The sequence below is a fragment of the Oncorhynchus mykiss genome, chromosome 2, assembly GCF_013265735.2.
Source record: "Oncorhynchus mykiss isolate Arlee chromosome 2, USDA_OmykA_1.1, whole genome shotgun sequence".
Classification (NCBI taxonomy): Eukaryota; Metazoa; Chordata; class Actinopteri; order Salmoniformes; family Salmonidae; genus Oncorhynchus; species Oncorhynchus mykiss.
The window spans coordinates 49,141,934-49,155,261 of record NC_048566.1 but is presented as its reverse complement, the minus strand read 5'-3'; the positions used below and the strand labels follow the sequence as shown (position 1 = coordinate 49,155,261).

General features: G+C 40.6%; 1 protein-coding gene across 2 annotated transcripts in view; it reads left to right on the top strand.

Annotated features, from left to right (window-relative positions):
- syt12 (synaptotagmin XII) overlaps positions 1-13,328 on the top strand; it is a 40,520-nt gene continuing 27,192 nt past the window's right edge. The window contains exons 1-3 of one of the 2 annotated variants that reach the window (XM_021564319.2): positions 1-324; positions 11,336-11,396; positions 11,882-12,075. In XM_021564319.2, the coding sequence (XP_021419994.1) occupies positions 11,351-11,396; positions 11,882-12,075 (240 nt within the window). In that variant the 5' untranslated portion in view covers positions 1-324; positions 11,336-11,350. The remainder of the gene's footprint in view (positions 325-11,335; positions 11,397-11,881; positions 12,076-13,328) is intronic. The other variant, XM_021564325.2, reaches the window with a different exon arrangement.

Below are 13,328 nucleotides of genomic sequence, written 5' to 3'. Positions count from 1 at the left end.
CTGGTCAAGTGCTGGAAGTTGCATTGCAGGGGTGTGACTAGGCTACCTCTGCAGTCGAGGGGGGAACGTTCTCATAGAAATGCTTCTATAGCGACTGTCTCCTCAGGACCTCGCATCGCATGCATCTCGAGTGGGAAGGGCCCCTCGTTGAATGATTTCAATACAATTAGTCGAGCGGATGCGCTGAACAGGGGTGAATCTCCATCACGTTTTCCCCCGGAAAGACAGGCACCTGTGCGTTGCGATGGAGAGCGGCGAGTAAACTGAAGGGAGAGCGGTGGAGTTGTACCCCCCTTCCCCCTTGCACCAAATTAAAACTCCAAGGTAAGACCAACGCTAGTCTTCCATAAAATGAATCTACTTTATTTCATGTTTGTGTGCTCGAATATGCAAACCCTTGTTCTATGAAGCGCCATATGCCGAGTGTATGGAGACACTTTTTTTTGTCTCATTATGTCTAACCTCTAGTTCTGCATGGATTGAGTTGTTATTGTCAATAAGAAGAACAATTATATTAAATGTATAGCATTAAGCCTTTATGAGTAGATCAAATGTAATTCCATTCTCTAAGCAACAATCGCCTTGAAACATTGATTTGCATCGCAGACAGTGACAGCTTCTCCATGAAGCAGGTCCATGCAATGTAAATATAGTAGCATTATGAATAAGTATTATAATGGCGTAGAGTGGGTAACAGCATAATTGGACTGGTCACTAGCAACATATTGTAAATGCTATAGCCCACATAGGCTACTAATCCTTACAAAAGAAGACTGCCGTTTTGAAACTGCATTAAAAGTCCAGTAACTGCTGTCGACTGTGGTAATTTGGTCTCAGTAATTGCATAATAACTTTTAGTGTACTGCACTCCAATTGCAGTTGTAGTTATACTGCACTCGGATTGCAATATGTTTTCGTAAGGGAAAAGATATATTAAGTGTTGAGGCCACAAACGAACATTCACATTAAAGCTTATGTTAGTGCCAAAACCCCTAGAGGGCGTACTTCTTCCTGACAATGTTTATTTCCTCTACCTGCAACCAGTTTGTTTGTACGTAAAAAATCCTCCTATCAGGCTTCAAAGGCGTCGTTTTCCTCCTTAATTAACGCGATTAAATGGGGGGGCCGCCCAAATTCTTTTTTGAAAAATAGTCATACTTAAACAAATTGTATCACCACTATGGTAGGGTGGCTAATGCGTTGTGTACAGCAGCAGGGGTAAACAACAGACTGGTGCAACGTGATTGGCTGAATGCTGTACACAATGTATTAGCCACCCTAACAAATCAAATCAAAACCAATGTTATTGGTCACATACACATATTTAGCAGATGTTATTGCAGCTGAGACGAAATGCTTGTGTTCCTAGCTCCGACAGTGCAGTAGTATCTAACAATTCACAGTAGTATCTAACAATTCCTGGGACCTAGAGGTACATGCTCCGCAGGGCAATTTCTGGTGGTGTAAATTGTTTTATTAAGACTACACATATTTTCCCCGTGTTTTTCTTTCTTCTGGAGGCACACCATTAAAGCTAGTTAAGGAAGAATGAAGGATGTTTCATGTACTCGCTGGTTGCGGGTGGTTAGGCGTGTATTGCCGGTTACGCTATTTGCGCCGGGACGCCAAAGACCAGACGACATTCTTTGGCAAACCTTGGGGCTGTTTGTGAAAAGTAATCGAGTGACACAATGGAAGCTGATCTTTCAGAACCACACTCTCGGTCAGAGCATGATCCCATGCTACCATGCTGAAAAGTTGGGATTGTTTGTTGATAGAAAATAGACTTGAATCATATATTGTACCCAACAACCCACTCCATAACAACCTATAGAAATTGACTGTGCGTGGGCTCTTCAGCACAAGATTGAACAAAAATGTAATAAACTCCAATCTGCTCAAATAATGGCTTCGGAACTGCTTATCGAAATCACTTGAAAAAAATATACACTTTAACATTGTCACAACCTGTCCTTGCCTCTGCTCTGGTATGAGACCTTTACAGAATTGTTTGTTGGGGCCTCAAGGAATAGGCCTGCTACTCCTGTCTGCTTGACCATTGATTTAACACCCACACACTCCCATGATGATCTGTTCCAAGCCCTCTGTTCCTGGGCTGGAGCTGGACAGAGTAGCTAGTAAAAAAGAAGGAATCCTGTGCAGAATGAAAAATATTCCAAAACATCCTGTTTGCATTAGGACACAACCAAGGTTGCCAGGTGCACGGTGTTTCCTCCGACACATTGGTGAGGCTGGGTTGGATGCGCGCTGTGTTAAGAAGCATTGCGGCTTGGTTGGGTTGTGTATCGGAGGACGTATGACTTTCAACCTTCGTCTCTCCCAAGCCCGTACGGGAGTTGTAGCGATGAGACAAGATAGTAGCTACTAACAATTGGATACCACGAAATTGGGGAGAAAAAGGGGTCAAATAAAAAATAATTAAAAAAAAACTGCAAACAATGGCACTTAAATTAACTTCATGTCCTGAATACAAAGCGTTATGTTTGGGGCAAATCCAATACAACACATCACTGAGTACCACTCTTCATATTTTCAAGCATAATGGTGGCTGCAGCATGTTATGGGTATGATTGGAATAGAGGTAAACACGGGCAAAATCCTAGAAGAAAATCTGGTTGTCTGCTTTCCAACAGACACTTGGAGACAAATTCACCTTTCAGCAGGTTAATAACCTTAAACACAAGTCCAAATATATACTGGAGTTATTTACCAAGACGACATTGAATGTTCCTGAGTGGCCTAGTTACAGTTTTGACTTAAATCGGCGGCAAGACTTTAAAATGATCAACAACCAACTTAACAGAGCATAATGTGCAAAAATGGTACAACCCAGGTGTGCAAAGCTCTTAGAGACTTACCCTGAAAGACCCACAGCTGCCTCTGTCCGGTGCCTGTGTTCTTTTGCCCATCTTTTCTTTTTATTGGCCAGTCTGAGACATGGCTTTTTCTTGGCAACTCTGCATAGAAGGTCAGCATCCCGGAGTCGCCTCTTCACTGTTGACGTTGAGACTGGTGTTTTGCGGGTACTATTTAATGAAGCTGCCAGTTGAGGGCTTGTGAGGCGTCTGTTTCTCAAACTAGACACACTAATGTACTTGTCCTCTTGCTCAGATGTGCACCAGGGCCTCCCACTTCTTTCTATTCTGGTTAGGGCCAGTTTGCACTGTTCTGTGAAGGGAGTATTACACAGCTTTGTACGAGATCTTCAGTCTCTTGGCAATTTCTCACATGGAATAGCCTTCCTTTCTCAGAACAAGAATAGACTGACGAGTTTCAGAAGAAAGGTCTTTGTTTCTGTCCATTTTGAGCCTGTAATCGAACCCACAAATGCTGATGCTCCAGATACTCAACTAGTCTAAAGATGGCCAGTTTAATTGCTTCTTTAATCAGAACAACAGTTTTCAGCTGTTCTAACATAATTGCAAAAAGGTTTTCTAATGATCATTTAGCCTTTTAAAATGCTAAACTTGGATTAGCTAACACAACGTGCCATTGGAACACAGGATTGCTGATAATGGGCCTCTGTACTCCTATGTAGATATTCCATAAAAAATCTGCCATTTCCAGCTACAATAGTCATTTACAGCATTAACAATGTCTACACTGTCTTTCTTATCAATATGATGTTATTTTAATGGACAAAAAGTGTGCTTTTCTTTCAAAAACAAGTACATTTCTAAGTGACCCCAAACTTTTGAACGGTAGTGTATGTAAATTAGATATTTTGGTATTTCATTTTCAATACATTTGGAAAACATTTCTAAAAACATGTTTTCACTTTGTCATTATGGGGTATTGTGTGTAGAATAATACATGTTTTATTCAGGCTGTAACAACAAAATGTGGAATAAGTCTAGGGGTATGAATACTTTCTGAAGGCACTGTAATTATAGATGTTTATGTAGCTATCGCACCTATGTGGACTATAGGCAGTCCTTATTGGCTTCAGTTTGGGGCTTAAGCAATAACTAAAGTGTTCCCCAACAGTAATAATAGATTGCATTTCCATAGTGTTCCCTGCTAAGTCTCAAGGGATGCAAGTGTCAGCGGAAGAAGGGGAGTTGTGTTTTCACCTTGATTGATTGAGCTGGTGATTCACTGTGAGGGGGAGGCCACAGTTTCCAGATTCTCCTATCCTCTGACGTTTCAAAAGCCCTGCGCCAGCTAGCTTTTAGTTAAAAGCACAGGGGAAAAGCTGTCAAATGTGCCGGGGAAGGAAACTATATCAAAATCAAATGTATTTATAAAGCCCTTCTTACATCACCTGATATCTCAAAGTGCTGTACAGAAACCCAGCCTATATCTGGCAACTGAAGCGAATGTGGCGTGGCAGAGGCAAGCCGGAATTACCGCCACACTAGGATAGTTTATTCCCTATTCCCAGGCACTGTGGCAGCGATGCAGTTAATTTTTATTATGACTCATTGCGCGAGATTAAAAGCAAAGTTGATTTATTAGTTGTACCGAAGCTGGCGAGAAAGAAGAGAGAGAGAGAAGCTAATGAAAGCACACTTGCTGTGATCGTTCTCTCTTTCTTGATCTCCCTCTCCCCTTCTCCCCATCTGGCAAGAAAGAAGAGAGAGAGAAGCTAACAAAAGCACACTTGCTGTGATCGTTCTCTCTTTCTTGATCCCCACCCTTCTCTCTGTCTCTCTCTCTCTCTCTCTCTCTCTCTGTCTCTCTCTCTCTCGCAGCACTGCATCCATTATATTTGATCAATGGTGTTTTAGGGAATTAGTACACATTTTCACATTTTCTTCAGTAGGGGTAGCACACCAGGTCCTGTTCTTTTACATTTGTACAGATAAGCACACATTTAGTACACACACACTCTGCAGTTTTTGTTGTTGACAGCAGATTGTCTTTGATAGTGCCAGGGCTCTCCAGTTAACAGAAGGGCTGACTGACTAGTGTGTACTGTGTGTGTTTGCCCATGCGCTGTGTGGTCTCCCCTGCAAATACACAGAGGAGCCAATCATGAAGCTCTTTATGAGAGCCAACACAGCAGAAGTGCTAACAGGATACACACACAGTCTCTCTCACACACACACACACACACACACACACACACACACACAGTCTATCTCTCGATCTCTCTCTCACACACACACACACACACACACACACACACACACACACACACACACACACACACAGTCTCGCTCTCTCTCTTTCTCACACACACACGCAGAGTATCTCTCTCTCACACACACACGCAGAGTATCTCTCTCTCACACACACACGCAGAGTATCTCTCTCTCACAAACACACACAGAGTATCTCCCTCTCACAAACACACCCAGAGTATCTCTCTCTCTCACACACACAAGCAGAGTATCTCTCTCTCACACACACACACGCAGAGTATCTCTCTCTCACACACACACGCAGATAATCTCTCTCTCACACACACACACACACCGGCTGTGCTCTTGTTCTCTGTAGGCACTGTGGAGGCTGCAGTGTCACACAACTCCACAGGGAGGGTGTTTCCACAACAAGCTTGCTTTCTGTCTCTGAGTCGAAAGGTTATCCTTTTCATCGACAGAAGCAAAAGAAGTAGAGTCATTGAATCATTCAGAATAATCTGTCCAAAGTTTTCACCATATTTCTGCTTGGCACCATCTGCTTAATTTAGTATTATTCATTGATATTTGCTTCGAGGAATATTAGGAACTATTATATAGTTATTTTTCACCAGCTTGATATTGTATCAGCTATGGATTGATAAACTAACGTAAAATAATACTACTTGAAACATCAAGTTACAAATTTATAGTTATACATTATTTAAATTGTACACTTTTACAGCAAAAACTGAATTGCAGCATACATAGGCCTATGTAAGTAAGTAAAATAAAAAAGATGGAAGTTAATGGTATTTGAGATGTAGTATACAATATAACAGTCAAGCAGTGTTAACAATGGAAACCGCATTAGCGGAAACAACGCCACTGTCCATCCCACGGCCGTTGTTTATGTTTTGTTGACGAAGCACAGGTGAAAAATATGCAGTACATATTCTGGTGTTCTGTGGCACGTGCAATGATGTCAGAGGGAAACAATGTCAGTAACAGATATGGCAGTTTCACCATTAAGGATTACAGCTTTAAGCAGTCTCATAAAGTAAGGCATAGGGATGTTGTAATATCTGTCAGTCCGAGTAGGGGGATTGTTTAGTTTGTGACTGGATCGGGTCGATCTGCCACTGACATGGCCTCTCGTCTGAGGCAGCCATATGCTGTAATCCTGATAATAGATGTTATAAACAGTCATGACAGCGGATGTCAGTGGAATTGAACAGAGCAGCTAGGCACAAACCAACTACCGTGTTAGGTTAGACATAGTTTGTCATTAATGTTTATGACCTCTTAAGTCATTATTATGCCCACGATATGAAGAGTACCAGTCAAGAGTTTGGACACACCTACTCATTCAAGGGTTTTTCTTAATTTTTTAAAACTATTTTCTACATTTTAGAATAATAGTGAAGACATCAGCACTATGAAATAACACATATGGAATCATGTAGTAACCAAAAAAGTGTTAAACAAATCAAAATGTATTTATATTCTTTAAAGTAGCCACCCTTTGTCCTGATGACAGCTTTGCACATGCTTGGCATTCTCTCAACCAGCTTCACCTGGAATGCTTTTCCAGCAGTCTTGAAGGAGTTCCCACATATGCTGAGCACTTGTTAGCTGCTTTTCCTTCCCTCTGCGGTCCAACTCATCCCAAACCATCTCAATTGGGTTGAGGTCAGGTGATTATGGAAGCCAAGTCATCTGATGCAGCACTTCATCACTCTCCTTCTTGGTCAAATAGCCCTTACACAGCCTGGAGGTATGTTTGGTCATTGTCCTGTTGTAAAACAAATGATAGTCCCACTAAGCGCAAACCAGATGGGATGGTGAATCGATGCAGAATGCTGTGGAAGCCATGCTGTTTAAGTGTCCCTTGAATTCTTAATAAATCACTAACAGTGTCACCAGCAAAGCACCCCTGCACCATCCTCCATGCTTCATGGTGGGAACCACACATGCAGAGATCATCCATTCACCTACACTGCGTCTCAGAAAGACACAGCGGTTGGAACTAAAAATCTAAAATCTGGACTCATCAGAGCAAAGGACAGTTTTCCACCGGTTTAATGCCCATTGCTTGGCACAAGCAAGTCTCTTCTTATTATTGGTCTCCTTTAGTAGTGGTTTCCTTGCAGCAATTCAACCATGAAGGCCTGATTCACACAGTCTTCTCTGAACAGTTGATGTTGAGATGTGTCTGTTACTTGAAATCTGAAGTAATTATTTGTGCTATTTCTGAGGCTGGTAACTCTAATGAACTTATCCTCTGAAGCAGAGATAACTCTGCGTCTTCCAATCCTGTGACGGTCCTCTAGAGAGCCAGTTTCATCATAGCACATGATGGTTTTTGCAACTACACTATTAGTGAATTTTAGTTGTGAAGTACCCATGAGATGTAGAGGATTGAGCAAATTCAGATTAGATGGGCCAAGTACTTTAGTATGCAAATTTGACACTACAACTGAAATGTGCTAATATGCTAATTATTTCCAGAACAAGGACTGTAATGCTACAGGGTTTTCAAACCTAGAGGCCAAACATCGCAATACTTTCGGGAAGGCATCGCAAAGCAGACTCGACAGACCAGACTAGAGTTTGGAGTTTGGCAGTCAATGGGAGAAGTGACATTTGTTTTCTAAATCTAAAAGCAAAACCTAGATACAAGCCAATCTATTTAGTTGCTGAAAATGTCATTACTACTGCCTTGTGAAAGTGACAAACTAACTCGTTTTCATTTTCGTCAAAAATAACTTAATATCGAAGGAGTGCCTTTCATTTGACGGCCTGCACATGCAGAGTTTGACCCGACAGTTAGACCCAATTATGTGTTTCTGTCATGAACTATGCTAGCTAACGTTGCTATGACATGCATGACTGGGGATTTCTATTGGAGAAGCAGTTTTCTATGCCTCTTTATTTAAATTCTCTTTGGTCATTAGTTTAGCAAAATGCCTTCTACAACAAAGCCCTGATACCTCTTGGTTTGGAGAAAAACCCAGACAGTACTTAATGCAGTACTTAATCACTATCATGTTGGGTGTCAATCACTGGAATCAATGGTTATTATTCCAATCCATTTTTCATTGGACTTGACCCTGGCAATTGAAATTCAATATATGCCTACCAATACACAGCACCAAATGACAATGTGTGGAGATCTTGTCTTCCTTGTCTCTCTGTCTCACTCAGAAGGGATCACTAAGGAGAATATAGGTTTTTAGCCCACACAGCTTTTTGTCTCTTGCTTTCTGATGCTCACTTTCTCAGTCCCTCTATTTGTATCATTATTTCCCTCCCTTCCCCCCCTCTGTCCTCCCTCTCCCTTGTTAAAGGAAGCTTCCACTAGCCTGAACTAACCTGATTAAGCCTAGTCCAGATCAGTTTGTGCTTAAGCAAACCCAGGCTACCTTTGCAGGAACCATTCACCTTTATGAAGGGAGGGAGGGAGGGATAAGGAAAAGTCAGACTATAGATGAGAGAGACAGGCTGTAGTCTTCACAGCCGCCAGAGGCAAGTTTAGCAGAGCCCCCCCCCCCCCCCCCCCGCCCACTCTCTGTGCTACAGTAGGACCCTACTAATGACATTTCAGCAGCTGTCATTCGCCTGCACTGCGCCAGCCAATTTAATTATTTACTTGGGCTGCCCTGCATTTACAAATCACTCAGCAGAATTGAGTGATTTCTCCCCGACCTCCTCATCCCCCCCTTCTATGTCATTAGTGTAATGTTGCTGGTTACTCTAAAGGCGTCCGCATACATAGGTTGGGTTTGCTTCTAGCAGAACTCGGCTAGGGGAAGCGAACGCCTGTGCTCACATACTCCCTTAAAGGACCTTCGCTTGAAAAACAATAAATATTACTGTTTGTCCCTCTTGAGACAACAACATAGCCAATATACACTTCCTCAAAATAATAAGCGATTAATCAATACATCTGTAATACATTTTGACATTTTTGGTGCAGATGTTTGGTGCAGTATTTCCCAAGTGAAAAAATGTGCATGAAAACTAGTCGTCTTCTGTTGAACAACAACACACACTTAATGTTCCTACTCCTACTAGGAGTAGTACTGTTGACCAACCACCGCTGAAGGGGGTGTAGATTTCAGCTACCTAACTTTAACTTGCTAAAAGAAAAAAAAATGAACAGCCCAAAAAAAACCTGCCAAAGACCAAAACTAACAAAAACTTCTAAAGATTCCGTCATAATATATGTGTGAACAGTTTCGACTGGGAAACATACCTTAAGTTTAAGCCTCAGTCTAGACGGAGTTGCAGGGAGCTTCCAAAGAGGGGGGAGGGATGGTGGGTGGGTGAATGACTCATACTGAGGCTGCCATTTTTGCTGTTTACTGCACAGCAAATTTGCGATCTGAATTTTAACACCCACCGTGTTAAATTGAACACTTTCTTAGAAATAATGTGCCCATCTTAAATAGTGTTAAACCAGGGCTCTCCAACCCTGTTCCTGGAGAGCACACCTGACTCTAATAATTAGCTAGCTGATAAGCTGAATCAGGTTAGTTACAACTGGGGTTGGCGTAAAAACCTACAGGAGGGTAGCTCTCCAGGACCAGGGTTGGAGAAACCTGTGTTAAACGAACAGTTTTCAAAGTGTTGATAAACTAAAACCCCAAGAGTGTTGGGTCCTTAACACCATGGGTGCAAATTATGACATAAATTAACACTTTATTAGAGCTGATGCTGTTACACTTTCTCAGTGTTTGGGAATTAAAACATGGTGTTACGATAACTTGTTTTTGAGTGTTGTTTTAACACTGTAGGGTGTAAAGCCTGATTTGCATATTATTTTAGAGGGTTTCTTTTGTGTGAATTTTAGAGGTACCAGTACCACCCATGACATGATTTTTGCAGTCCTGTTTCCTTCACCAAGTGAGTGCCAAGTACCTAGTATTGCGGTATTGTGAGTGCCGAGTGCCTAGTATTACTCTAACACAGTGGTCTGAAACTGGTTTACAGGCCACATCGGCAAGTCACATTATACTGGCTTGCAAAGTGTTATATAATTCCTATGGAATCCTATGGATTCAACATTTGGAACAGTTAATGACCCGCAACTGCAGTTAAAAAGACTGCCAAGATAGGGAAGATTGATAAATGAAATAAATCCAACCAATTACAGATTGGATTAGTTTTTAAAAAATCTGTTATTTTTCTTTGTTTAGTATAAGATAAATGTATGAATCAATGTGCATGCAGGAACATAGATATTAAAACAAACTATTCTAAAAAGCAACCTGCAACTAAGCCTGCTGGGAAATGTGATGTCTTTTTCATTCTGAGAGAGTAAATGGAAATTAACTCAACACGTTGATGATTCCCCTGTGATTCAAATAAAACGTAATGTATTCACCTCATGTGGTGTCAATTTCAATCCCCCTGGTGTTAAGCCCACTAGAATCAACACTGAGATTTTAACACCCGCAAATTTGCTTGTGCTGATATTGCGATACAAAAATATTGTGCTGTACTTTACCTTGAAAGACATGCTCTGTCTATATCCAATATTAAAACTTCTCTCATCTGTCTTAAAGGATCTAGTGTCGTTATATGCATGCTAACCAAACACAGCATCTGCATGTGTCATGATCAGTAAATTGGTTGTTATGAGTGCTTATGGCAAGATTAAGCTGATGTCATGCTCAACATTGTAATACAGGCTTCTGGACAATAACCAGTTCCATACACTGTAATCAATAGAGCACTCTTTAGCTGTTACATCTACTATGAACCTATGTTTTACTGTATTATGAAGGCATACATAAGTATTTTCTTTATTTATATGCTGGCACAAGGAGACACAAATATGTATTAATGTTTTTAAAGTATTAATAAACTATTGTATTATATATGACAAATCACCAATAATGACTTATGAATGTAATTATGGTATTTGTGCATTTATAAAGGATGACATAAGGGAGCTGTGAACTGTTATGAATGTTCATAGCAAGTCTTATAATGCACTTTGAGTGATGAAGCGTCTCTATGTAATCCGTTACAAAATCACTTCTAGCCTTTATATGCACTTATAAAGGATGATATAAGGAGCACTTATGATTGCTTATACTGTACCTAGGATTACTCTTGTAATGTTTATGCTTATGCGTATAGTGCAATATGTATGTAACAGAAGCCCTTATAATGCATTCATAATGCATTATAGACTGGTGCATTCAACAAAGAACAAACTAGTGTTCTTTTGTTTTTAGGCTGGTGGCTGTACAATGTCCTCAGCACAGGGCAAGGATATATCGGACTACCATATCAGCGGTGAGTCTGTGTGTGTGCGTGGCCCCACGATGCCCCATCCATTCTGATGTTTCATGCTGCTTGGTCACACACAGCAGAGCCACCGATTCAGTCTGTTTGTGTGTGTCCTTAAGCCAACTCTTCATAAGAACACTTAAACAAGGCTTTGACACGTTAAAAAGACCAAGATATTCCATAATTTGCCTGCTTGCTGCTTTGAAAAGGCAAGGTGAAACTGTCCGCTTTGGGCATTCATAATAAGTCATTTTTCTTAAGAGAGAGACGGCAGTAACAGTTGATAATGGTTCTTTCAAGTCGAAGATGTGAAATGTGTTTTTAGGTGCAAATGAGAATGCTGTTTTTGTTGGTAATGAGTCATCAAATGACTCTCATTGTGTTATGAATTTATAGTGTTAAAGGTTTTATCAAGCACTTCTTGTTTGATGATACGTTACAGTAAATAGTGGACATAATTTGCCTAACAAACAAATGTTATTTCCCCTCAGTGGTCCGAGCTCCCCCCGAATGGGAGGTAGGGGTGTTCGTGGCTGGGTTCCTCCTGTTGTTGGCGGTGGCAGGAGTCAACCTCTGGAAGTTATGGAAGTCTGGAACCTTTCCTGCACCCTCACCCTTCCCAAACTTTGACTACCGCTATCTACAAGAAAAATATGGCAACTCCTTCTCAGAAGCGCGGCAAAAGGTCAGAGTTTATTTCAAGTCCATTGATACAACATGGGAGATAATGTTGAAAATACCAAGAATTCTCGGTTTAAACTTAATTCAAAGGATACCGACATAACAACTTCATAGCTCATTCGTAAGCAGCATATTCATAAATACTCAATCAAAAAATCTTAGATGTATGGGATCCACCACTACACTACAATACACAAACCACAAACTTCATACATTTGGGGTATGTTGTAAACAGGCTACTTGCTACATTTGAGCTCTTATTGGTCCATGGGAGTCGAGCAAAATGTTGTAATATTACATTGTAATCTTTAAACACGATTATTTCAATAGAACATCTTGAGTTGTTCTGTTATTACATTGAAAGATTCTGATCGAATTGGTAGTTTTGTTCATTTTTAAACATCTTTAAAAAACTTTAAAAAATGCTGTCCCACCTTTTGATGTTACTACCGAAACATACACATTAAAAGACTGTAGAACGGATGTGCCTTAAGCCACACCCCTACCAATATCACCAGGTGATGGGATTGTACCCCTCTCAAGCATAGTCACATGGTAATTAGTCTGTCTGCCTGAATTGTCTTCATGTGTTTTTAAGAAGTGTCACTACCAAACATCTAATCTATTTTTGGGACTAAAATATATGTTTGCTGGGATGTACATTTGTTAGCTGGAGATTCTAGAAAATAAAAAATAAGTACAAGTTATCCAAACCAAAATGGACGGTTACAACTGAAACAATTAACACAATTTAGATATTTCGAGGTGCCCTCTTTGTGTCTGTGCCATTGTGGCGTCTGTGACAGCCTCAATGGCGCTGCCTGTGCTATCTCCATTTTTAAGCTGCATGTGCCATGGTCTACCAATTGAGTTACAGAGGACCACCATGTGGGTAGTATCACAAAATAAAAAAAATCCTTAGTGATACATTGACTCATCTTTTGCAAGAAAAAATACATTGGTGATAAATTAGAGCTAGAGCTTGGCAATATGGAGCAAAAGTCATAAATGCAATACATGTAACTATTTTGCTCGATAACAACAAATACCAACAAATATTATTTATGGATAGTTACTTTGCATTAGCGGCAGGTCTCTAGACAATGTTTTTCCAGTGCCAAGAAAGACAACTGAGACGACAGCGTATATGTTTTTATTGATTGCTACACTAAGGGATGGTACATTTCTTTCAAGGGCTTAGATGCCACTAGAGCTCTTAAATCAAGGTAAGGGTCATTTAGCTTGCTAATGTTTAAA